The sequence below is a fragment of the Rhinopithecus bieti genome, unplaced genomic scaffold (genome assembly GCF_001698545.2).
Source record: "Rhinopithecus bieti isolate Rb0 unplaced genomic scaffold, ASM169854v2 scaffold_20840, whole genome shotgun sequence".
Classification (NCBI taxonomy): domain Eukaryota; kingdom Metazoa; phylum Chordata; class Mammalia; order Primates; family Cercopithecidae; genus Rhinopithecus; species Rhinopithecus bieti.
In genome coordinates, this window is record NW_016809955.1 from 18,575 (window position 1) to 46,079 (window position 27,505).

At 39.1% G+C, this 27,505-nt stretch overlaps 1 protein-coding gene and 1 pseudogene across 1 annotated transcript in view; both read right to left on the bottom strand.

The window, feature by feature from the left end:
• Nucleotides 1-17,943, bottom strand: part of SLFN11 (schlafen family member 11) — a 25,877-nt gene extending 7,934 nt beyond the window's left edge. The window contains 6 exon segments of the mRNA XM_017891010.1: nt 4,220-4,348; nt 6,731-7,279; nt 7,282-7,796; nt 10,916-11,032; nt 11,522-11,679; nt 17,747-17,943. Of these exon segments, the coding sequence (XP_017746499.1) occupies nt 4,220-4,348; nt 6,731-7,279; nt 7,282-7,777 (1,174 nt within the window). The 5' untranslated portion in view covers nt 7,778-7,796; nt 10,916-11,032; nt 11,522-11,679; nt 17,747-17,943.
• A 3,999-nt stretch (nt 17,944-21,942) lies between these two features.
• Nucleotides 21,943-22,204, bottom strand: LOC108541458 (ubiquitin-fold modifier 1 pseudogene; annotated as a pseudogene).
• Between the last annotated feature and the right edge of the window lie 5,301 nt (nt 22,205-27,505).

The window sequence follows — 27,505 nt, forward strand, 5'->3', positions numbered from 1 at the left end:
GTTGTGTCTCTGCCAGGCTTTGGTATCAGGATGATGTTGGCCTCATAAAATGAGTTAGGGAGGATTCCCTCTTTTTCTATTGATTGGAATAGTTTCAGAAGGAATGGTACCAACTCCTCTTTGTACCTCTGGTAGAATTCGGCTGTGAATCCGTCTGGTCCTGGACTTTTTTTGGTGGGTAGGCTATTAATTGTTGCCTCAATTTCAGAGCCTGCTATTGGTCTATTCAGGGATTCAACTTCTTCCTGGTTTAGTCTTGGGAGAGTGTAAGTATCCAGGAAATTATCCATTTCTTCTAGGTTTTCTAATTTATTTGCGTAGAGATGTTTATAGTATTCTCTGATGGTAGTTTGTATTTCTCTGCGGTCAGTGGTGATATCCCCTTTACGATTTTTCATTGCGTCTATTTGATCTCTCTTTTCTTCTTTATTAGTCTTGCTAGTGGTCTATCAATTTTGTTGATCTTTTCAAAAAACCAGAACATCTTTATTCTTAATATCTGGAATCTAATTGTAAAACTATAAACATAATTTGTTTACCACTATTAATGTTCAAAATCTGATAACAATAACAATGTTCCAAAAGTGAAAAATGTCATTTAAAAAAAAAAACTTTAGTTAATATATTCCTATACCAAATACCCAAACACTCCTACTCCCATTTTCTTAATTTCCTACCTTCCCAATCTCACCCTTCTCCCTTATCACAGATACTTTTAAGTTTCTTGCCTACTCTTCCGAAATTGCTTTATGCAAATACAAACAAATATTCTGCCCTTTCTTTCCCAACAGGTAGCAAGCCACTCAGCAACTACTTTTCTTCACTTAGCAATGTATTGTGGAGATCTTTCCGTATCAATGCACAATTCCTTATTCTTTTCTTACAGCTATCTAACACAGATATGGATGTACCATATTTTGCTTGACCAGTCCCTACTGATGGGCCCTTGAGTTTTCCCCCAATCTTTTGCTATTATGTTAACACTACAGCGAGTAACCTTGTACGTCTGGTATGTATGCAAGCATACGTAGCATACACACACACACACACACACACAGATATATAATAAAATCCCAAAAGTTAAATACATTTGTGATTCCAATATATTAATATATTGCCAAATTGTCCTCCAATGGAGTTGTATGAATATGGACTCCCACTAGCAACGTACAAGAAGGTGTGTTTCCCCACAATCTAGCAAATAAGAGATAATGTCAGGTTTTTTCATTTTTTAACAATCTAATAGATGGAAAAATATCTCCTTTTAATTTACATGTCTTTTATTTTGATTAATATTTAGCATCTTTTCAAATGTTTCAGAGCTGTATGAATTTTATTTTCTCTGGACTATCTTTTTTGATTTTTCTGTTTGTGTGTGTGTGTGTGTGTGTCTGTGTGTGCGTGTGTCCTTATCAACTTCTGGAAGCTCTTTATATATTAGAGACACTGGCCCTTTGGTTGTGATATGGGTTGCAAATATTTTTTCTACTTGATCATGGTCACTTGACTTTGTTCTTAGTGGCTTTAGTCATGCACAATGCTTATTTGTATGCAGTCATATATATCAGTCTTTTATGGTTCACAGATTTTGAATCTTGATATTTTTAAGTCTAATGCAAAAATTATAAAGATGTTTGCCTATGTTTTCTTCTAGAACTTTTCTGGCTTTTGTTTTAAATTCTTGATCCATTTGGAGTTTATATTAGTATATGAAGTAAAGTATGAATTCATCTTTTTAAAAGTTAATTGCCACCAAGCTACCCTATATATTTATGAACATTTCTATTTTTCTCTACTTGTTTGCAAGGCCAGTTTCATGATAAACTGAATTTTAATTTGTGTTTCTGTGCATTTCCAGATCCTACATTCCATAACTTTGGTCTAATTATATGCCAATACAATTCTTTTTATTANATAATATGTTATTTGTAGATAGCCTCTCTTGTTTTTCAGGTTTTAATTCCACCTGTTCTTGCTCTTTTAGTTTTATGTTTAGACTTAAATAATCTCTTTTAAAATTGATATATAAAATAATTTCAGAATTGACAACTTTGTGATGATGATTCTTCCTTCAAAGTACATAACATTCCCTGATTCACTTACTCTTCTGTGTCCTTCAGTATTAATTTAACTTTTGCTTTAGATAGGTTTATTGCAGATATTTTACCTTTTTGTTGTTATTGAAAATTGGGTGTCTTTTTTCATTATACATTATATTAAAGATACTGAATTCTGCATATTAATTTTTATAGTTGTTTCTTATAATACTAATATAAGTACTTATATTCATTCTGAATTCTTTTACTGTTTACAGTAGCTTTTCATTTGATTCTCATGAATTCTCCAGATATATAGTCCTATCTTCTTCCATTTTAATCCAATTTCTTTCTCTTATCTAACTGTATTGGCCAATTAACATTACATTGTACTTGTAATATGCAAGTGGCTGTTTTGTTCCTGAATTTAATAGAATGCCTATAATCTCTCCCAATTAACATGATGTTCTTGGTGGACATATATACATATATATATGTAAATACAAATATAATGTTAAAGAACTATTTATAGGTTACTATTTTATTGAGGACCTTTAAAAAAACAACATGTATTGAGCTTTACAAATGCCTTTTTGATGTATTAGAAGACAAATATATAATTTATCTGCATAGATACATAGAAATGATGAATTACATTAACTCTCCAAATGCTGATACATCCTTGTATTTCTGGAATTCTGTCTTTGCATCCTCATTAATAAGTAAGATTAGTCTGAGTTTTCCTTTTTCTTTTTTTCTATCTTTAACAAGTTTTATAATTACTGTTTCTCACACTTAAAAAATAGCTTAGGGTTGGGCACAGTAGCTCGTGCCTAGAGTCTTAGCTTCTCAAGAGACTGAGGTTAGAGGATCACTTGAGCTCAGGAGTTTAAGGTTGCAGTGAGCTATGATCACACCACTACACTCCAACCTGGGTGACAGAGCAAGACCCTGTCTCAAAAAACAATGACTTGGGAATTTTTGTTATTTTTCTATGAATCTGGAACAATGCAAATAGTGTAAAATATGCCTATTCTTCAAAGGTTTGGTAGAAGTTTTAGAAAATTGATTTTTTTAATACCAGAATAATAGGCTGCTCCTCTATGGGCATATAGCCTATTAGTTTGTCTTAGTTATAATTTATTCCATGGTAATAAGCTCTACTAAAATGAATCTATTGAGCTTAAAAAATGATTAGCAGCGCTTAATAGGTTTACTCTTAGATTTTACATTGTTTATTGTGGACAGTTTCTAAAATATAAGTTTGATATGTAAATGAATGCAAGGACCTTGGATAAGGGAAAAAATGAAATTGTAATGGGGGCAGTCATTATCTATTAATTTAATGATCCTTGACAGATATTTACACATATATAGGACATTTATGTATCAATTATAGTGCCAGATAAGCCACTGACTTACTGCACAGATTTAAGCAAGTGGTTTTCCCTCTCTGGGATTCTACAAAGAAGACAGCAATGGATTCCTAAGCAAAGCCTATCATGGGAGCAAGGGATAAGAGTAGAGAAAAGGCGTTGACCTTGGTCCCGAATTATTGTGTTTGTGCTGCTACATGATTGTCCTAAACCCAAAACATGGGAAGAAATGCATAATCCATCTCCATTTTAAATGTTTTGTTTTCCATCTTGTCCTAGATTTATATTCTTTTCTCATATTTACAACCACCACTCCTCTGGAAAATCTGGCAAGGGTAGGCAGATTTTTGGCTGCTCTCTGGTGCAGTGTATGACTAGTTTGACTAGATAAAAGTTTTCCAATCTAGATTAGCATAAAATCATGAGGGTAGTTTGAGAAAAGTACATATTGCAAGCCACTCTTCCCAGGTATTCCAACTTGTTATGAGTGGAGTAGGAACTCAGATATGTGTCCTTTTAAAAATGACCAGAAACACTGATGATCAGCCAGAGTTGGGAACTACAAGAACAAATAATCTTTAAGGGAAATAATGTTCCTGAGTTCTATGTGTGGTACTGCCTTAGCCAGTGGGGTCAGTGAGGGTTCATTTCTAAACCACTTATCACCAAGAGGATTGTAACATCATCACGTTTTATCTATGGGTTTGCAGAGCACTTTCAGGATTTTACAAAACAAATAAAACAGTTTAATCTCCCTTTATCCTGACATAGAAACTGGCTGGTGTTGAGAAGACAAACCATAATTACCTGAAAATAAAAGCTGCTGGAGTTCCTTTTTATGTTGAAGGCCTTTCTTGGAGTACACCGGTCTGCTAAGGGGAGGCCCACTAGATAGACTCAGCTGACATTCAAAATCTTCAGACAACTGTAGAAGATCTTAAGAAAGAAAATTCACATTATTCTGACATGTTAATCTCTTCATACTGAAAGAGGCCTTATCAGTAGGTGGAATGTGTGACTTTCTAAATAATGTGACTTGAGAGATAATATCAAAATAACTCTCTACTCACTCTGTCTAGATAAGTGCCTTTATTGCATATCAAGGTTGCCAAAACCCACCCTGAAAAGCCATTATTTGGAAGTTTAAATGTATTTCTCCATTCAGTATAATTCTTCGTTCTCTGTGTCTGGACAGCATTTTGTTTGCACACCTCTTATGATACCTAGCACATTCTTTTAGTACTGCTGTCTGTGCATGTATCTTATTTTACATCCCCTCTCCAACCGTCACCACCTCTCCTGAACCCAACTCTCATCCCTGTTAAATATCATCTCATCACTGATTTGCAATTACCGTTACTCACACTTAAAAAAATAGCTTAGAGCTTGGGCACAGTAGCTCATGCCTGTAGTCTCAGCTACTCAAGAGACTGAAGTGAGAGGACCACTTGAGCCCGGGAGTTCAAGGCTGCAGTGGACTATGATCGTGCCACTGCACTCCAGCCTGGGTGACATTCTGACACCTATGCTTATTCCTGATGTTAAAATGAGATACTGTGTGAAATCAAAGGACGTTATAGAGTGCATTAACTTTTTCATGTGCTTTGGAGATTGGAATCAGCTTTATAACATCTCCTTTCCAAGTACACATCCACTTTACTCAGAAGACTGTATCCCAATTTTTATGTTCTCTCTGTATTTCTGCAGGCTTAGGGTGTTCTCAGGTGTTCCAGAGACACTGAGATAGCCCACCAGCCTGCCAAATTATAGCATGATGGGTTATATACAGAAATACGTTTGGGAAGCAGTAGTGATGCAAGGCAAGAAATATTTCAAACTGTTAGGAGCAGAGGGGTAGAGCAGATTATAGCTGCTGGCATAGAGCATAATGGGTACATGGTGAGTGGAAGAAAAGGCAAAATATCAACAGGATAAACAGAGACACAGAACAATATGAAAGGGTGCTGAGGACAAACCTTGAATACACCCCTATCCCCATGACCCTCATCACCCTGAAATACTTTCTGTTCTTTGGTTTTGAGACAGGGTCTCACTCTCACCCACGCTGGGGTGCATTGGTGTAATCATGGCTCACTGCAGCCTCAAACTCTGGGGCTCAAGTGATCCTCCCACCTCAGCCTCCCAGAGTGCTGGAATTATAAGCGTCAGTCACCACGCTTGGCCCTGAGCTGCTTTCAAATTTTCCTGAGCTACAAAATCAACAATGTCCTCAAGGATCAAGAGATAAACTACATCTTAATTTAGGCAGGGTACTATTATGAGGTGATAGAAAACTTCAATCCAAAGGGTTTTTTTTTTTTTTTTTTTTAAACAGAGTCTCCCTCTATCACCTAGAGTGCAGTGCAGTGGCACAATCTCAGCTCACTGCAACCTCCTCCTGCCAGGTTCAAGCAATTCTCCTGCTTCAGCCTCCCAAGTAGCTGGGACCACAGGCACGCACCACCACATTTGACTAATTTTTCTATTTTCAGTAGAGACAGGGTTTCGCCATGTTGGTCTTGAACTCTTGCTCAGGTGATCCACGCACCTCGGCCTCCCAAAATGCTGGGATTAGAGGCGTGAGCCACCAAGCCCAGCCCAAAGGACTTTTAATACTTCAAACAAGCAACCCCAGAAAGCAGTACTATGCTGGTGATAGTTTAATAAACAGATCTAGTTGAGAAGAGATCCCTCATTCATAGCCAACTGCCAGTTTCGGTGTTATAAATCTTCCCACCACAGACAATTTCAAGCTCCTAATGGATTATCACTAAATACAGAGTTGGAAAGCAACGCACAGTAGCACTCCATTTTATAGTATTACCACCACAAAGATACAATAGATGTAAATAATCTCTCAAGCAAAGATAATAGTAAAATGTAGCAAATAATTAGGAAGTGGTGAGTTTGAATTGATTACATTTGTTTCTGATACAATTTATTTAGGTGCAAGTATATATAGCCTAATTTTTAGTAATAACTATATTTAACAACTACCTCAAAAATTCCTGAAAATTTAATAATTGATTCTAAAGCCAGTAAGAGCCATTCCAGTACACCACTGCAAGGGTGGCTATTTTCAAATAATTTTCTGTTCAGTTACGAATGTAGAAAATCACCACTTATAGACATGTGAGTTAGGTTTGTAATCACCCAACAAAATTTTCTCATGTATGAAAAGTAGGATACTTGGGGATTCAAAATAAAGTGTTTGGTGGATGTAAGATATTCAAAGTCATAGGCAGCAAAGGAAAATTTATTATGGGAGGTCCCAAGGATGTAGAAAGGACAGGGAGGGAGGAGCTTTCTCCCTCTTACCTGGATCTGTGTCTGTCATCATGCCTACCCACTTCTCAGTTGTCAGGCTGCAGACGTACTTGTCCTCCACTATCCATGAATTGGGAGCTTCAGAGAACACTGCACAGCAAAATGGCTCTACTCTGATCATACAAGCATAACCATATAGCTCTCCCCTAGCTAACACATCCACAATTTTGAGTGTGAAGGTTATCTGGCACTGGGGTTGGCAAAAATGAACACAAGGTAGTTTGTGTATTGTTTTTACTATTTTCCTTCTCAAAGAGTCAGGGTCAACATTTTCTTTTGCACATCCCAGAACTTTCTTACTCTTATCATCCACTCCAATAAAAAGATAGCCTCCATCAGTGTTTGCAAATGCAGAGACGTATTCTGGAATTATCTTTTTTACGTATTCTTGGATGTGTTTTGTAGAGAACTGTTTAAACTCTACTAATTGAGACTCAGGAAAAGGCAGGATTTCACCATATTCGAGATAGTCTTTTTGGAAAATTGGGTCAGCAGGATCCGAGTTACGGAGCTCTTGGTGTATACCCTTGTGAACTTTTGAAAAGGTCCTTCTTCCAAGATTTTGCATCATTTTCTTTTCTTCAGGAAACAGAATGCCTCTCTTGAGTTCATGAGAAGTGCAGATGTCCGAGATCTACGGTGTAATGAAGAACGGAGGCTGCAAAGGCGGGGCTTGACAGAGCCATCTTCAGGTAAAAGGCCACTGCTCCAAGATTTAACAAAAATGTAAAAACGCCTTCCTTGTTGCTTGGTCTCAAAGAAAGCCTGCAAATCTGAAGACTGAATAAGCTCTCTCAAAGACTTTTCTAAATCCAGCCCCATGTCCACGAGATGCTCATCCTTCTTGGCCATCCGAATCACTCCTCCTCCTGAGTTTAATAAAGCACACGCAGCCCGTAAAACTCTCTCCTTCTCTTGGTCTCTCTGAATTTTCTGCAGCTTGTTTCTGTTTTCTTCTCCAAGGGTCACTTCTCCTATATTGATGACCAAGTCTGAGTAACATGATTCCACCACCAGGGAGCACTGATTTGCCTCCATGTTGAACTCACAGCTGAAACTATTAGAAGACATGCATTATTACATGCATGCAATTCATTTATTAATATATTATTTTGTGTCTAATATATGCTGAGAGAAGGCAATAAACTAACAAGCAAGACAGGAGCAATCCCTTCTCTTTAGGAGGAGAATGGTTGGCAAGGAAGGGTGCTAATGAAATTAGCATTTAACATCATGTATGATATGAGTTATGAGAAGAAAAATACACTAAAGGGGTATCTAAACGAATCTGGAGATGATGGTTCAATAAGACTTCCAAGGCAAAGGTGACATTTAATCAAGACCTGAAGGATGCCTTTGAATTGGCCAGGTGAAGTTATCAGCATTGAAGAATGGAAGCAGTGGATCACATGAAGGGCATGTGTACAATGGAATGAGACTGTCTCAGTTTAGATTGTTGATGTTCCAGTGAACGTTGACTATAGCGGATGAGTAAAAGAAGACAACATTGAAAAGGAGACTGTAGAAAGGACTGACTGTGAAAAACCAGAGGTAGGAGAAAAACCAAGGGTATATGGTATTAAGGAAGCCCAAAACAAAATCACCTGCGCAGAGGTCTCAGATCTATGATATAATGAAAAACTGTGGCTGCAAAGGTGGGGCGTGACAGAGCCAAGGTGTCTAATACTGCTGACAGGTACAGCTAGGTGATGACTCGAAAGTGTTATTAGGTTTAGTAAAATTAAGGTTATTGGTGACTTTGAAAAATGCTGTTCAGACACCTGGGCAGTGGGCACCAGGAGGCAATAAATCACAGGCTAAGGTCTTAGAGACTAGAGTTAATGGAGATGGCTTGAATTCCACTTGTCATTAAATGTATTATAACATTAACCTAGATATTTAATCTTTCTAACTCTGTTTTCTTACCTATAAAACATGGTGCATCCACCTTAATATGCCTGTTATTATGAGGATTAATTGAGAATAATTCTCAAAAAGGATTTAACACTACGCTTTGGTTCACAGGTGTTTAGTAAAGGAATCTATATTAACTGTCCATTTCACAATGAGTCAAAGAATGAATGGGAGATTAGGAAATAGTATCACCACATATATACAACTTGTTCACTATATGAAGCTATAAAGGAGAGAGGTAAAAAGAAATGTAGCTGGAGGTAAAGAAGAAGCTACAGAATTTTATTAAGATGGGAAAGGTCTGAACATATTTAGATGGGAGGAAGCCAGTAGGGAAGTGAAAATTTAAAGAGGTAGAAGGAAGTTAGGATAATTGAGACAGTGAAGGCCCTGAAAAGAGAGATAAGGAAGGAAGGTGATCCAGGATGCAGAAGAAGGTCAGGAGGAGGAGAAACAGAGATAATTGGCATGGGCAAAGGTAGGCGTATCGCTTTGGTGCGAGGAAGCTGAAAGAGTCCCCTTCTGATAGCTTCACTTTTCTCTTTGAGGTAGAAAATAAAGTCACCCCCTGAGACAGAGGCACTTGGTATAAAAACAAGACAAAAACATTTTGTGTGTGTGAGATGGGGTCTCGCTCTGTCATCCAGGCTGGAATGCAGTCACAGCTCACTGCAGCCTCAAACTCTGGGGCTCAAGCGATCCTCCCACCTCAGCTCCCTGAGTAGCTGGGACTACAGGCGCACAGCCACTATACCCAGCTAATTCTTTAAAAAAATTTTTTTTTGTAGAGATGGGGGTCTCCCCATGTTGCCCAGGCTGGTCTCAAACTCCAGCTCAAGTAATCCCCCTGCCTTGGCCTCCCAAAGTGCTAGGGATTATAGGTGTGAGCCACAATGCCCAGCTGACAAAAACATTTTAATAACAGAACGGAGACAGTTTGAAACAGACATTATAAAGAACAAGATAGATATTTGACATGGGAAACAAACAACTTACAATGAAAGATTAATACAGCAGACAAAATAAGTAAATCATATCTTCAAGTATAAATATAGATAAACTCATAAAGCATGATGATACATTTTAAAAGCAGGTTTGCAGAAGATAATACACAATAGAATAGCATTTAGATTAAAATATTTTAAAAACCATAATAAATACGTTTATGTTTCGTAAAAGGAGAAAACATCGTGAATAAAATGTACTTTTTTTTTTATAGAGGTTACAAATAAGGATGGAAAAGAATGAGATTAGAGAATTAAGAAACCTTTAGCTGTACATACAATGCTATAAGTTCAGAAGAAAAAGCACCTGTACTAAATACATCTCAGAGGTGGGTGGGACATACATTTTTGTTGTTTTCTTCTCTTTGCATTTCTGGAATTCTGAGTTATTACAACATTTTTAAAAAGTCATCCTCCTTCGAATTAAAAGGGTAGTCGGGGGAAGAGTAGGATTTTATCACGGAAGTAACTGAAATCTGGACTACGTATTCTAAGACAAATAGGTCAGGGAGTGAGGGTGGCAGGGATCTCATTGATAGGAACAAAGTAAGAAGGTGAATGGATTGCAGTTCTCAATAAGGGAAATAAAAAAGAAGGAGAGTGAACTTCGAAATAAAATTATGAATAATCAAGATTAAGAATTGTTCAAAAGATCAATATAATAAACAAATAACTGATATCATTATTTGAAAATTATTATTTAAAATGAAATTGTAAAAAACCAGTACAATCAACAAATACTTCGCATCATTATTTGAAAATTATTTTAAAAAAAAATAAAACTTTAAATGCAATCAACAAATACCTTGCATTATTATTGGAAAATTATTAAAATAAAATAAAAGGTAAAGCAATCAGTATATTCATAACCTATTTTGAAGTCATCAAGGATATATACAATATGTAGAAGCAGACTATCACAGCCTTATTTTCTCTTCCTACAAAAATCCATCCTATACTAAAGGCTTGAAATTACAAGTCTGAGTGGGTGCTAGTAACTCTGAACAGATAAGGTGGATGTTGATGCAGGTGACAGAAGGAATGAGATGACTGAGGTATGAAGACATTTAGAAAAAATTTGTTAGATAAAAGTGAAGGCTGGGCCAGGTTCTGTGGCTCACGCCTATAATCCCAGCACTTTGGGAGGCTGAGGCAGGCAGATCACTTGAACCTAGGAGTTTGAGACCAGTCTGGGCATCATGGTGAAATCCCGTCTCCTCAAAAAATACAAAAATTAGCCAGGTGTGGTGGTGCTCACCTGTGGTCCCAGCTACTCAGGAGGCTGAGGTGGTAGAATCAGCTGAGCCCTCGAGATGAGATTGTGGTGAACCAAAATCATGCCACTGTACTCCAGCCTGGGGGTCAAAGTAAGAATCTGTCTCAAAAAAAAAAAAAAAAAAAAAAAAGAAGGCTGGCACATCCACATTCTTACCATCTTGCCTACTTTAGACCCTTGCCTACAAATTTATATTTCTCAAAATTCCATTCTGCATTCCAAGACCATTGAAACATTTTTATCAAGTTATTTGTAAAATATTCCTTTTGATATATAGGGATTTCATAGTTAAATACTTTCTCTGCCCTATAAACTTTATTGTCAAAGCCAATAGATGCTGATAGTTTTTCACTGGCAACTGTATTTAAACAGCAACCCCACCATCTGCTTAGATTCTTTTGCAGGCAAAAAAGGCTTAAGGAGCTCTATCCCTAGCTCTTTCCTTAGGATTAAAGGAATTATAATCAGCATCACTTGCACATTCTTTGTAAGGTAGAGATATTTTCCACACAAATTTGAAATCCTAAATAAAATTAAACTAAGTTAATAAGAGATTAAGAATTCAGAAAAGAAACTCAGGACACTTACCAAAGCACTTCAGAAACAAAAGCACCTGATTCTAGTTGGTTTACAGGATAACTTTCTCAAACCTTTCAGTGTAGCCAGTGTTCCCACCAACACAGTGAATTAGCACCACGTGCTCTCTTTCCACCAAAAGCAGTCCTGAAGGCTCTGTATACAGAAACCTATGTAGACAGAGGTAGCAGAGTTCAAGGATTAAGACTCAGATTTCCTAGGTTCAAATCCCAGTTCCACCATTTATTAGCTGTACAGTTTCCATTTATTAGCTGTACGGTTTCCATTTATTAGCTGTCCCCATTTCTCCCCATGCCCCAGGATCTAGTCCTGCAGGACCCCTGAGGGAACAGTGAGTCTGACATGAACACACAGGGACAACCACCCCCAAGCAGGGGGCTGAGTGAGTAGCATCTGTGCATTTCTCCCCTGCCAGGAAGGCTTACCTAATTTGCTCAGCAAACTCCCTAAAAGGTGACGAATTAGCCTGGGAAAACTTTGCAATGTCAAATTGTCTAGTAGTGCCCAATTTTCTGTATGCTTCTGGGTGGTTCTTATTTTTTTGTTTTACTTCCCCTTTCCTTCCATCCTCCCACCCATCTCCCCTAGATCACAGGGGATTGGCTAGCCTCAGATAGAAACTGAACAGAAAGGGAAACGGGAGGGCAGAACAAGGTGGTGTAATAGAAAGCTCCACCCACCGTCCCCCTTCTCCTGCAATGACCACGTGGTGCAGAGAAATCTGTGTGCTTGGGAAGGGAGGGCACAGCGATTGCAAGACTTTGCATTGAACTCAGTGCTGCCCTGTTACAGTGGAAAGCAAAACCAGGCTGAATCCAGCTTATACCTGCCCATGAAGGCAGAATTTGGACCAGCCCTAGTGAGATAGAAATTGTCCATCCCAGCAATTGAAACCTGAGTTCCAGCAAGCCTCGCCACTGTAGCTGAAGTGCTATGGTGCTCTAAATAAACTTGAAAGATGTTCTAGGCCACAAGGACTGAAACTCCTAGGCAAGTCCTAGTGCTGAGCTGAGCTCAGAGCCAGTAGGCTTGGAGGGCACACAACCTACTGAGATACCAGCTGTGGCAACTAAGAGAGTGCTTGCACCACACCTCTCCCAACCCCAGATAGTGCAGCTCTCAGCTCCAAAAAGATCACTTCCTTCCACTTGAGGAGAGAAGAGAGAAGACTAAATAGGACTTCTGTCTTGCATCTTGGATGTCAGCTCAGGCACAGTAGGATAGGACACTGGTCAGGGTCATGAGACACCCATTCCACACCCTATCTCCTGTACACTTCTAGACACACTCTGGGCCAGAAGGGAAACTGCTGCCTTAAAGGGAAGGACCCATTCCTGGCAGGATCTATCACCTGCTGACTAAAGAGCCCTTGGTCCCTGAGTAATCAGCAATGATACCCAGGTAATATGCCGTGGGTCTTGGGTGAGAATCTGCTGGCTTCAGGTGAGACTCAGCACAATTCCAGCTGTGGCACATACAGGCAGAGACTCCTTTGCTTGAGAAAAGCAGAGGGAAAAGTAAAGGGGACTTTGTCTTGCACCGTATATACCAGCTTAGCCACAGGGATAGAGCACCAAGTAGGCTCTTGGACAGCATTTCTGGACCTGCCCTGGGCCAGAGGGTAGTCCACTGTCCTGAAGAGTGAGTCCCAGACCTGGTAGCATTCACCACAAGCTGACTAAAGAGCCCTTGGGCTTTAAGTGAATATCAGCAATAACTAACAGTACTCCCTGTGGACCCATGGTCATGATGGCCACAGGGTGATCTCCTCTGCCTGTGGAAAAAGGAGGGAAGAGTGGGAAGGACTGTGTCTCACGATTTGAGGGCCATCTCAGCCACAGTAGAATGGAACATAAGGTAGATTTCTAAGGTTTTCTTACTCCAGTCCCTGGCTCCTGGATAGCATCTGTGAACCCACCTAGGTCCTGAGGGAACTTGCCACTCTGAAGAAAAGAACACAGCTTGGCTGACTTCACCACCTGTTTATTGTTTGAAAAGATAAACAAAATTGACAAACCTTTACCCAGGTAACCTGAGAAAAAAAGGTGAATACCCAAATAAACGAAATCAGAGATGAAAAAGGAGACAATACAACTGATACTACAGAAATTCAAAGGATCATTAGTGGCTACTATGAGCAACTGTATGCCAATAAATTGGAAAACCTAGAGAAAATAAATTCTTAGACACATACAACCTACCAAGATTGAACCATGAAGAAATCCAAAACCTGAACAAACCAATAAGAAGTAATGAGAATAAAGCCATAATAAAAAGTCTTCCAGCAAAGAAAAGCCCGGGACATGATGGCTTCACTGCTGAATTCTACCAAACATTTAAAGAAGAACTAATATCAACCTTATCAAACTATTCAAAAAATAGAGAAGGAGGGTGGGTAGACTTCCAAACTCATTCTATGAGGCCAGTATTACTGATACCAAAACCAAAGACATATCAAAGAAAAAACACTACAGCAAAATACTAGCAAACTGAATTCAACAATACATTTAAAAGATCATTTATCATGACTAAGTGCTATTTATTCCAGGGATGCAAAGATGGTTCAACATATGCAAATCAGTCAATGTGATACATCATATCAACAGAATGAAGGACAAAAGCCATATGATTTCAACTGATGCTGAAAAAGCACTTAATAAAACTCATTACCCCTTCACGGAAAACCCCTCAAAAAACTGGGTATAGAAGGAACATACCACAACACAATAAAATCCACATATGACAGACCTACAGCTAGTAGCATACTGAATGGGGAAACACTGAAAGCCTTTCCTCTAAGATGTGGAACACTATAAGGATCCTCACTTTCACCATTGTTATTCAACATAGAAATCCTAGCTAGAGCAATTAGACAAGAGAAAGAAAGAAAGGGCATCTAAATTGGAAAGGAAGAAGTCAAATTATCCTTGTTTGCAGAAGATATGATCTTACATTTGGAAAAAAACTAAAGACTACACCAGATAACTATTAGAACTGATAAATTCAGTAAAGTTGCAGGATACAAAATCAACATACAAAAATCAATAGCATCTCTATATGCCAACAGTGAACAATCTGAAAAAGAAATAAAAAAGTAATGCCACTTACAATAGCCACAAATAAAATTTAATACCTAGGAATTAACCAAATAAATTAAAGATTTCTACAGTAAAAACTGTAAAATCATGATGAAAGAAATTGAAGAGCCAAAATATGGAAAGGTAGTCCATGTTCATGGACTGGAAGAATCAATATTGTTAAAATATCGATACTTCTCAAAGCAATCTACAGATTCACTGCAATCTCTATTAAAATACCAATGACATTCTTCACAGAAACAGAAAAAACAATCCTAAAATTTATATAGAACCACAAAAGACCTATAATAGCAAAAGCTATCCTAAGCAAAAAGAACAAAATTGGAGGAATCACATTACCTGACCTAAATTATACTACAGAACTGTAGTAACCAAAATGGGCATGATACTGACATAAAAACAGACACACAGACCAATGGAACAGAATAGAGAACCCAGACACAAATACACACACCTACAGTGAACTCATTTTTCACAAAGGTGCCAAGAACATACACTGGGGAAAAGACATTCTCTTCAATAAATGGCACTGGGAAAACTGGGCATCTATCTGCAGAAGAATGAAACTAGACTCCCAACTCTTGCCACATACAAAAAATCAAATATCACATACAAAAATCACATACAAAAATCAAATAAAAATGGGTTAAAGACTTAAATCTAAGACCTCACACTGTGAAACTACTACAAGTAAACATTGGGGAAGATCTCCAGGACATTGATCTGGGCAAAAATTCATTAAGCAATACCCCATAAGCATAGGCAACCAAAACAAAATGGACAAAATGGACAAATGGGATCACATCAAGTTAAAAATCTTCTGCGCAGCAAAGAACACAATCAACAAAGTGAAAAGACAACCCACAAAATGGGAGGAAATATTTGCAAACTACCCATCCAACAAGGGAGTAATAACCAGAATATAACAGGAGCTCCAACAACTCTATAGGAAAAAATACAATAATCCTCTTGAAAAATGGGCAAAAGATTTGAATAGACATTTCTCAAAAGAAGACAAATGTCAAACAGGCACGTGAAAAGGTGCTCAACATCACTGATCATCAGAAAAATGCAAATCCAAACTACAATGAGATATCATCTCATCCAAGTTATAATGGCTTTTATGCAAAAGACAGGCAATAACAAATATTGGCAAGGATGTGAAGAAAAGGGAATCCTCATACAGTGTTGGTGGGAGTGTAAATTACTACAACTACTATGGATAACAGTTTGGAGGTTCCTCAGAAAACTAAAAATAGAGTTACCACAAAATTCAGCAATTCTACTCATAAGTATTGACCCAAAAGAAAGGAAATCATGTATCCAAGAAACATCTGCACGCCTATGTTTCTTGCAACACTGTTTACAATAGCTAAGATTTGGAAGCACCCTAAGCATCCATCACCAGATGAATGGATCAAGAAAATGATGTGCATATACATAGTGGAGTACTATTCAGCCATAGAAAAGAATGAGATCTAATCATTTGCAACTACACGAATGAAACTGGAAATCATTCGGTTAAATGAAATAAGCCAGGCACAGAAAGACAAACATCGCATGTTCTCACTTATTTGTGGCATCTAAAAATCAAAACAATTTTATTCTAAGAGCAGAAGGATGACTACCTGAGGAAGGGTGGTAGATGGGAAGGGGTGAGGTGGGGAGCGTTAATGCCTACAAAAAAATTAGAAAGAATGGCCGGGCGCGTTGTCTCATGCCTATAATCCCAGCACTTTGGGAGGCCAAGGCGGGCGGATCACGAGATCAGGAAATCGAGACCATCCTGGCTAACACGGTGAAACCCCGTCTCTAATAAAAAACACAAAAAATTAGCCGGGCGTGGTGGTGGGCGCCTGTAGTCCCAGCTACTCTGGAGGCTGAGGCAGGAGAATGGCCTGAACCCGGGAGATAGAGCTTGCAGTGCGCCAAGATCACACCACTGCACTCCAGCCTGGGCGACAGAGCTAGACTCTGTCTCGAGAAAAAAAAAAAAAAATAGAAAGAATGAATAAGACCTACTATTTGATAGCACAACAGTTGTTACAGTTAATAATAACTTGATCGTACGTTTTTAAATAACTTAAAGAGTGTAACTGCATCGTTTGCAACTCAAAGGATAAATGCTTGAGGGGATGGATACCCCATTCTCCATGGTGTGCTTATTTCACATTGCATGTCTGTATGAAAACATCTCATGTACCCCATAAATATATACATCCACTATGTACCTACAAAAATAAAATAAGGTAAAAAACTAAAGAGCATAATTGCATTGTTGGTAACACAAAGGACAAATGCTTGAGGTGATGGATACCCCCATTTACCCTGATGTGATTATTAAACATGACATGCCTGTATTAAAATATCTCATGTAACCCATAAACATATACATCTACCATGTACCCACAGAAATTAAAAATTAATTTAAAAAAAAGTAAAGAAAGGAAAGTGGGCTGCGACAGACGTGCCCTCTTGGAAAACTAAAACATAGAGCTCTTTGTCCTTGTCGGGTAGCACGTGTATTCTACAGATCTTGTCCACAGGGAGACATTTTTCTCATTTCTCCCCTCTCTAGATTATAAACCTCCCCGCAGGGTAATGGCAATTCTAATTCTGCTGTAAGTTTCCATATTAAGGAAAATAGTTTAGAGTGGTTGGTCGGTCACACGAAACCTGTAGAACTAGTTTCTCAAGTCTACAATATCAAGAACTCTGAAGCCTGAGACCTGCAGCCCTGGGAGCCGCCAAGGTGCACTTGACCCTGTGACCTCCCAGGCTTCGGTTCCTGCTCCGCGCCCTGCAGAAACGGCGGCTCGCTGGCCAGGGGCTCTTCCAACTTCTAGCGGGAGCAAGTGCACAGGTCAGGCCCGCCCCGCCCCCAATGCCTTCCGCCTCCATTATCCACCCCCGCCCCGCCTCCCAGTCCTCCATAGCCCGCTTTTCAGGGAACCTGCTGAGCAAACTAGCTGGGCCCGCAGGCAGGGGAGAAAAGCACAGATAATCCCGCTCCACTCCACCCCCAGACCCTCCGCACCCCTCCAGCCCCTCCCCACACCCCCAACACCCCACACCCTGGCTGGGGTGAGGTGGAGCGGGTGCTGCTCTCTTCGCGAACCTGGCATTCGAGTTATAGCCCGACGGGGATTCAGCTGGACTAGACCCTGAAGCACGGGTAGAAACGGAACTCCGGAGTCCCAGGCTAGGGGCCGGGACCCTCTCTGACCTCTCAAGCTCCAGCGCGTCCGAAGCCCCCTTCGCGTTTCCCTGGAAGCGCCCAGGTCGGGTCCTTATATACTAGCGGGTTGGCGCCATCCTGTGCACGTCCCACGCAGACTATGCACGCGGTAATGGGCGGGTCTACTAAGCCCGCGAACTCTTTGCAGCGTTTAGTATTCTGGAAGCTCCCAACTTCCTGACTGTTGCCACGTAGTTCTTAGTTTCGGGGAATTTAGGGATTTTTTTTCCCTGCCCCTTCTTGCCACCCTTCCTCCGTCTCCTCGCTCCCTCCATCCAACCCTCCCTCCCTATCATCTATCTATTCATCTATCTGGATTACATTAAAACAAAGAATAAAGATTATGAAGAGAAGAGCTTCCCAGGCCCACGCAGCCGTCTGCTCCTGCGCTTCCAACGGGGTGGGCCGGTTCCTTCCTCGCACCCTCTTCTCTCCCGGTGCCTGCGGTCCCACCTTCCAGGTACCCCTCGAAGAGTCCACCTGAGCTCTCGCTAGAGCTTTCCCCTTCCAACCCGCTCGAATTGCCCAGACCCCAAGCTGAGCTTCTCTCCCCAAAGCCCCAGAAAGTGGGTCTTGGAGACCGGGGCAAGAATTTGGGCCTCTGCTTCTGTTTCGGGCCTCCGCTTCTGTTCCAGACCCCCGACCCTTTGCCAAAATGCGGCAGGTGTGCAGATTGGTCCACTCTTGGTTCCTGGCTGGGTTTATGGAGCCTGCTGCTGAGGCAGGCTCCGCAGACCCCGAGCCAGAGTAGGATTTAACGGCGGCCGGTGCGCTGTGTTTGGTCAACCCCGGTAACCGTCACACTGCCCGTGATACGAAAAAAACCAGCCAGCGTTCTGCTTTTCTGCCCCGCTGCAGTCTTTAGCACCCACCCGAGTATTTAGCACCTGTCCGAGTATTTGGATTTTGTAATCCTCCTCTCTTTGGTCAACTCCCCATCCTTGGCCGAGAGCTCGCCCTCGGCCGGGCTCCGTGCTGCCAGCTTTGCGGGACCCTCGCGGATGTCCCGGGCGGCTCTGCCTGAGGCCCAGTTCTCACTGATGCTGAGTGGCCCAAATGTGGGAGCAGCGGTTAATGCTGGGCTGATTAATACAGGTTTCAGTGGAGGCGAAAGTAAGAAAATAAAACGAATTGCAGTATATATACACAATGTGTGTATGGATACACGTAGATACATATTACACATATGTGTATGTAACGCACGTTTGTTACAATGAGGTCATAATGTTCATGCTGTTTCATAACCCACTTTCTTTCAATGACCACCTTTTCATTTCAGTAAATCTTCGTATTCTCACAATCCAGCTTCTCCATTTTTCTTTAACATGTTGTTTACAAATAGTTTGTGCAAACCTGTACCGAATCCGGAACTATGCATCTACAACATGCTAAAAGATTGTCAACCTAGGATCCTATAACAACCTATAACAACCACAAAAAAGAGACCTACCTAAATGGAGGCAAAGTAATGACTTCAGACAAAAGAAAAAAAAGGAATTCTGAAAATCTGAGGGAATTTGTCACCAGCCGATTTTCCTTATGAAAAAATATTAAAGGAAGTGTTTTAGGTGGAAGGAAAATTATACCTGAATGAAACTCAGACCTACAAAAAAGAATGAAGAGCCCAGAAGATAGTAAATATGTAGATAAATATAAAAAATCCTTTTTCACTTAAAATTATTCTTTTTTCAATACGACAAAATGTATTTTCATTGGATATTAATTATGAACCCATAATGCATGTAAACTAAATACAATACTTCATTCTGCACAAAGAAATTACAGATCACATTTATTTAATAACAAAATGTCTAGTTTAATAAAACATTTTAGAAACTCAATATAATTTTCAAAACAATAAAATATTAAATACATCACTTTATGGCAGAGGACAACATAAATTTATTTCTGCAGCACAGCAGGCAAACTGTTGTGTTAGCAGAGTGGAGAAAAAATTTAAAGCAAAAAGGAAATGGGTGTTCATAAATTTCTGGTTAACTGAGGCTCAATAGTTATTGTAAGAAACAGGAGCCTTTGAACGTTAGATTTTGTTTATAAAAATAAAAACTTCCTCAAACGTCAGATTTTTTTCACCTCAGCAAATGTTTTTTCCTTTGATAATTCATAATCCTGCTGTTCATTTGTCACTTTTATGAATATCTGGTAACTTCATAAACAACTACCAATGGCACACTTCAAATGCTGATTCTGTTGAATTTTCTCATATTTTTTTTCCCCAATGAACCTAGGGCCTATGATAGAGAAGATATTGAAACATACTAAGGTAACAATTGGTCTTAGAGAGACTTCACAGCAAGTATTTAATGAAAGCCACTACATTTCCAGCTCTAAAAAAGAGCCAGACAGACACAATCCCTGCTTCCAGAGTTCACCATTCAGAATACAGCAGGGCAGGCACTGATTCTGAATCATTATGAGCTTTGATTTCATCTTTCAGGATTTACATAGATACTGATTTCTTCTGGAAGAGCAAATGAAATCTTCCCTTACATCATTCTTTGGATTCTCATAAGGGGTAGTTTGAAGTCTGTATGTTGACAAGGCCAGTAGATACTTAGTTTTCTCTAATTGCCTTCTACTACTTAAGACTGTGTTAAGTATTTTGTTTTCCCTTTCAGTTCTCCCCAGCCTCTACCTTCTGCAGTTTTGTCTCTCCTGTTGGCTTTTCTGTAACACTTTGCTACACTTTTCTGTTCCCCTTCACTGTTTTCCTCTGTTGCTTTCCTCCTTAACAGAAGCCTGGTCATCTGGACTTCCCCATCTTTCCTTTCCTGGCTTCTTATTCACATGGGTGACTAATCTCAGAACTTCCTTAAAAGTTGGATCTTCAGTAAATATAACTCGTCAGCACTTTTGATCTGCATTTCCTTGAGCTTTTGTTGTTGCTTTTTTAGTCTTCAGATCTTCTGTGCAATAATATTATCTTCCTGAATGCTATTTAGAAATATCGTCCTCAAAACACCAGTGGTTTCTTGAAGATACTTGTTTTAAAAGTTGTGTCAAAAGAGATTGATAAAGGAATCTATAACTCAGCAAAGGATGCTTCTACTTTATTGTGAATTCTCACCATTATAAGTACTGGATTCTGCAAGTCCAACATTAAAACCTGGTATGAGACATCGATTTATACATATAAGAGTTAGATTATAATTTTAATTTTTTTGATGGATATTAAACTGAAATTTATATAATACATGAGGTTTGAATCTTTAAAAAAGTAAATTATAAAAATTTAATATAGTTAACTGTTCACTGATACGTCTATTGACTTCATCATAACCTATATATTTAATTAAAAATCAAACTATGAGTGTGCAAATCAGATGCTATCAAGCAAATTGCCATCCAGGATCCATAATTCTTTTTATATTTTTAACTCAGATGAATATATAAGACTCAGTACATTTTAATGTTCCAAATTGTTCTAAAAAAATTACCAGAAGCTTCCAGTTAACACAGTTCTGCTAATTCATTCCCCGCCCCCCCCAGTGAACTACCTGTTTGTGTTGTGAAGTGGCAATCAAAGACTATGATCTGTGAGGGTAGGAGCCTTAATTCTTATGCATTACCTCTTCATATGAAGAATATGGACCAAAAAAAAACAGATGAGTCACCTTTCATTATTCATTGACTCTTGGTGTTTTCATAGTATGTTAAATGCCTGATTTCTACAAAAATACCAATATTTATTCTGAAAGGCAATCGTATGTTCCAAATCGTATGTTCCAAGTAGCAGATTTTTTTTTTTTTTTTTTTTTTGAGACGGAGTCTCGCTCTGTGGCCCAGGCTGGAGTGCAGTGGCGCGATCTCGGCTCAATGCAACCTCCGGCCCTCCAGGTTTAAGCAATTGTCTGCCTCAGCCTCCGGAGTAGCTGGGATTACAGGCGCGTGCCACCATGCCTGGCTAATTTTTTTTCTATTTTTAGTAGAGATGGGGTTTCACCATCTTGGCCAGGCTGATTTTGAACTCCTGACCTCGTGATCCACCCGCCTCGGCCTCCCAAAGTACTGGGATTGCAGGCGTGAGCCACCGCGCCCTGCCCAAGTAGTAGATATTAACAACTTCCAACATGATCTCTAGGAATAATCCACAGTTCTAAACCTTGTTTTAGAAAAACATTTCCAGCAGTCTGTGCAAGATTTATTCCTATTCCATCATTGGTAATAACTGCACTTGTTGCAGCATGAACTTTAAATTCTTCTGCTGCAAACTTTAAGACTGCTATGAAAGGTGTACTTTCAGGAACGCAGAGTACTTTGTATGGCATCAGACATCGGTTCAGATGTCAGCATGATCTTAAAGGAAACCTTCGACATGGTGGTGCCGGGATGAATCTAGAACACACGCCAACTCTGCGGGGTAGTATGACTTCCTCCACTGTGCTGAAAATTATTCTTAAAATAATTAATTTTTTAAAGGAATAAAGCTATGTATTGTGGTGCTTATAATAGAAATATTTTATTTTTAGAAATAGAGGAAATGGGTGTGTATTGTAAAACTCTTACGTAATTCACAAAGTCATATACTATGACTAAACTGTGGTAAGTTGAAGGTGCATATTGTAAGCCCTAGAGCTACCACTGAAGAAATAGGAACAAAACATACAGATAATAAACCAAAAAAGGACTTTTCCTTATGACTCCTATATTCTTCCTGTTTTATAAAAATACTATTTTCCTACCGGTTTTGCTTTATAAACATGCAATGGACTTTTTCCCCATAAGTTATTGTGGTACAGGTGGTATTTGGTTACATGAGAAGTTCTTTAGCAGTGATTTGTGAGATTTTGGTGCACATACCATCCAAGCAGTATACACTGCACCGTATTTGTTGTCTTTTAATCTCTTGTCCCCTTCCCACACTTCCCCCAGAGTCCCCAAAGTCCACCGCATTATTATTATGCCTTTGCTCCTCATTGCTTAGCTTCCACATATCAGTGAGATTATACGATGTTTGGTTTTCCACTCCTGAGTTACTTCACTTGAAATAAGTCTCCAATCTCATCCAGGTCACTGCAAATGCTGTTAATTCATTCCTTTTATGGCTGTGTAGTATTTCATCATGTGTGTGTATATATAATATGTGATATATATATATTCCATCATATATACACATATCACATATATTCCATCATATATACATATCACATATTATATGTGATATATATGAATATTCATATATATGATTATTCCACATATATTATTCCACATATATAATTCCACATAATATATATGGAATATATATCATATATCATATATATATCCGTATATGTGTGGAATAATCATATATATACATATCACATATTATAAATATATATACACACGATGGAATACTACTGTTATATGTATGTCTATATATATCACAGTTCCTTTATCTACTCTTTGATTGATGGGCATTTGTGTTGGTTTCATGATTTTGCAATTGTGAATTTTGCTGCTATAAACATGCGTGTGCAAGTATCTTTTTCGAATAATTGACTTCTCCTCTGGATAGACACCCAGGAGTGAGATTGCTGGATCCAATGGTAGTTCTACTTTTAGTTCTTTAGGAAGTCTCCACACTGTTTTCCATAGTGGCTGTACTAGTTTACATTCCCGCCAGCAGTGTAGAAGTGTTTCCTGTTCACCACATCCACACCAATGTCTAAAGAGTTTTTTGACTCTTTGATTATGGCCATTCTTGCAGGAGTAAGGTGGTATTGCACTGTGGTTTTGATTTGCATTTCCCTGATCATTAGTGATGTTGAGTATTTTTTCATATGTTCATTCACCATTTGTATATCTTTCCTTGAGAATTGTCTATTCATGTCCTTAGCCCACTTTCTGATGGAGTTTTTTTTTTTTTTTCTTACTGATTTAGTTGTGTTCATTGTAGACTCCGGATATTAGCCTTTTGTCAGATTTATAGATTGTGAAGATTTTTTCCCGCTCAGTGGGTTGTCTGTTTACTCTGCTGACTGTTCCTTCTGCTATGCTAAAGCTCTTTAGTTTAATTAGGTCCCAGCTATTTATCTTTGTTTTTATTGCTTTTGCTTTTAGAGTTCTTGATCATGAAATCCTTGGCTAAGCCAGTGTCTGGAAGGGTTGTTCCAATGTTAACTTCTAGAATTTTTATAGTTTCATGTCTTAGGTTTAAGTTCTTAATCCATCTTGAGTTGATTTTCGTATAAGGTGAGATCTGAGGATCCAGTTTCATTCTCCTACATGGGGCTAGCCAATTATCCCAGCACCATTTGTTGAAAAGGGTGTCCTTTGCCCACTTTATGTTTTTGTTGGCTTTGTCAAAGATCAGTTGGCTGTAAGTATTTGGATTTATTTCTGGGTTCTCTATTCTGTTCCATTGGTCTATGTGCCTGTTTTTATACTAGTACTCTGATGTTTTGGTGACTATAGCCTTATAGTATAGTTTGAAATCAGGTAGTGTGATGTCTCCAGATTTGTTCTTTTTGTTTAGTCTTACTTTGGCTATGCAGGCTCTTTTTTTGGTTCCATATGAATTTTAGAATTGTTTTGTTCTAATTCCGTGAATAATGATGGTGGTGTTTTGATGGGAATTGCATTGAATTTGTAGATTGCTTTTGTTAATATGGTCATTTTTACAATATTGATTCTACCCATCAATGAGCATGTGATGTGTTTCCATTTGTTTGTGTTGTCTATGATTTCTTTTAGCAGTATTTTATAGTTTTCCTTATGGAGGTCTTTCGACTCCTTGGTTAAGTATATTCGTAAGTATTTTGTTTGTTTATTTATTTATTTATTTTTGCAACTATTGTAAAAGGGGTTGAGTTCTTGATTTGATTCTCTGCTTACTCGCTGTTGGTATATAGAAGTGCCACTGATTTGTGTACATTAATCTTGTATCCAGAAACTTTGCTGAATTCTCTTATCAGTTCTAGGAGCTTTCTGGAAGAGTCCTTAGGGTTTTCAAAGTAAATGATTATATCGTCAGCAGCGACAGTTTGACTTCCTCTTTACCGATTTGGATGTCCTTTATTTCCTTCTCTTGTCTGATTGCTCTGGCCAGGACTTCCAGTACTATATTGAAGAGGAGTAGTGAGAGTGGGCCTCCTTGTCTTGTTCCAGTTCTCAGAGGGAATGCTCTCAACTTTTCCCCATTCAGTATTATGTTGGCTGTGGGTTTGTTATACACGACTTTTATTACATCAAGGTTCATCCCTTGTATGCCGATTTTGCTGATATTTTTTATTGTAAAATGACACTGGATTGTGTAGAATGCTTTTTCTGCATCTAATGAGATGATCATGTGATTTTTGTTTTTAATTATGTTTATGTAGTGTATCACATTTATTGACCTGCGTATGTTAAACCATCCCTGCATCCCTGGTATGAAACCCACTTGACCATGGTGGATTATCTTTTTGATATGTTGTTGGATTTGGTTAGCTAGTACTTTGTTAAGGATTTTAGCATCTATGGTCATTAAGGATATTGGTCTGTAGCTTTCTTTTTTGTTATGTCATTTCCTGGTTTTGGTATTAGGGTGATCCTGGCTTCATAGAATGAATTAGGGAGGGTTCCTTCTTTCTCTATCTTGTGGAATCATGTCAAAAGGATTAGTACCAATTCTTTTTTGAATGTCTGGTAGAATTCTGCTGTGACTCCATCTGGTCCTGGACTTTTTTATTGTTGGTAATTTGTAAGTTACCATTTCAATTTTGCTACTTGTTACTGGTCTGCTCAGGGTATCAAATTCTTCCTGATTTAGGAGACTTGTATTTTTCCAGGAATTTATCCATCTCTTCCAGGTTTTCTAGTTTATGTGTGTAAAGGTGTTCATAGTAAGGGAGGAGACCACCCCTCATATTGTCTTATGCCCAATTTCTGCCTCCAAAGAAAGATGAAGTAAAAACTAAAAGGCAGAAATGAAATCCACAAGCAGACAACCCGGTGCCACACCCTGGGCCTGACAGTTAAAGATCGACCCCTGACCTAATCAATTATGTTATCTATAGATTACAGGCATTGTATAGAAAAGTAATGTGAAAATCCCTGTCCTGTTCTGTTCCATCGTAATTACTGGTGCATGCAGCCCGCAGTCACTTACCCTGTGCTTGCTCAATCGATCATGACCCTCTCACGCAGACTCCCTTAGAGTTGTGAGCCCTTAAAAGAGACATGAATTGCTCATTCCGGGAGCTCGGTTTTTGGAGACATGAGTCTTGCCATGGAGACATGAAGCTCCCAGCTGAATAAAGCCCTACCATCTTTAACTCAGTGTCTGAGGGGTTTTGGCTGTGGCTTGTCCTGATACATTTCCTGGTTCCCTGACCAGGAAGCGAGGTGATTAACGGACAGTCAAGGCAGCCCCTTAGGCAGCTTAGGCCTGCCCTGTGGAGCATCCCTGCAGGGGAATCCGGCCAGCTTAAGTGACCCGGGACCTGAGAGCGCTCCGGGATAGGCAATTGCCCTGGTGGAACGCCTCGCCAGAGCAGCGCGTGGCAGGTCCCCATGGAGGATCAACACAGTGGCTGAACACCAGGAAGGAACTGGAACTTGGAGTCTGGACATCTGAAACTTGGTAAGACTTAACCACTCCATTTGAGTGGAAGCATGACCTGTTCACCCACAGCATGCCTGTACCAGCACTTTGGTTTTTGTTTTTGACTTGACTTGGATTGCTTGATACTTTGGTTTTGGTTTTGACTTGGTTTGGATTTTGTTTTTTTTTTTTAGTATATATACTTTAAGTTCTAGGGTACATGTGCACAACGTGCAGGTTTGTTACATATGTATACATGTGGCATGTTGGTGTGCTGCACCCATTAACTCGTCATTTACATTAGGTGTGTCTCCTAATGCTATCCCTCCCCTCTCCCCCTACTCCACGACAGGACCCGATGTATGAGGTGCCCCTTCCTGTGTCCAAGTGTTCTCACTGTTCAATTCCCACCTATTAGTGAGAACATGTAGTGTTTGGTTTTCTGTTCTTGCAATACTTTGCTGAGAATGATGGTTTCCAGCTTCATCCATGTACCTACAAAGGACATGAACTCATCCTTTTTTACGGCTGCATAGTATTCCACGGTGTATATGTGACACATTTTCTTAATCCAGTCTATCATTGATGGACATTTGGGTTGGTTTCAAGTCTTCGCTATTGGGAATAGTACCACAATAAACATACATGTGCATGTGTCTTTATAGCAGCATGATTTATAATCCTTTGAGTATATACCCAGTAATGGGATGGCTGGGTCAAATGGTATTTCTAGTTCTAGATCCTCAAGGAATCACCACACTGTCTTCCACAATGGTTGAACTAGTTTACAGCCCCACCAACAGTGTAAAATTGTTCCTGTTTCTCCACATCCTCTCCAGCACCTGTTGCTTCCTGACTTTTTAATGATTGCCATTCTAACTGGCATGAGATGGTATCTCATTGTGGTTTTGATTTGCATTTCTCTGATGACCAGTGATGATGAGCATGTTTTCATGTGTCTGTTGGCTGCATAAATGTCTTCTTTTGAGAAGTGTCTGTTCATATCCTTCGCCCACTTGTTGATGGAGTTCTTTGTTTTTTTTTCTTGTAAATGTGTTTGAGTTCTTTGTAGATTCTGGATATTAGCTGTTTGTCAGATGAGTAGATTGCAAAAA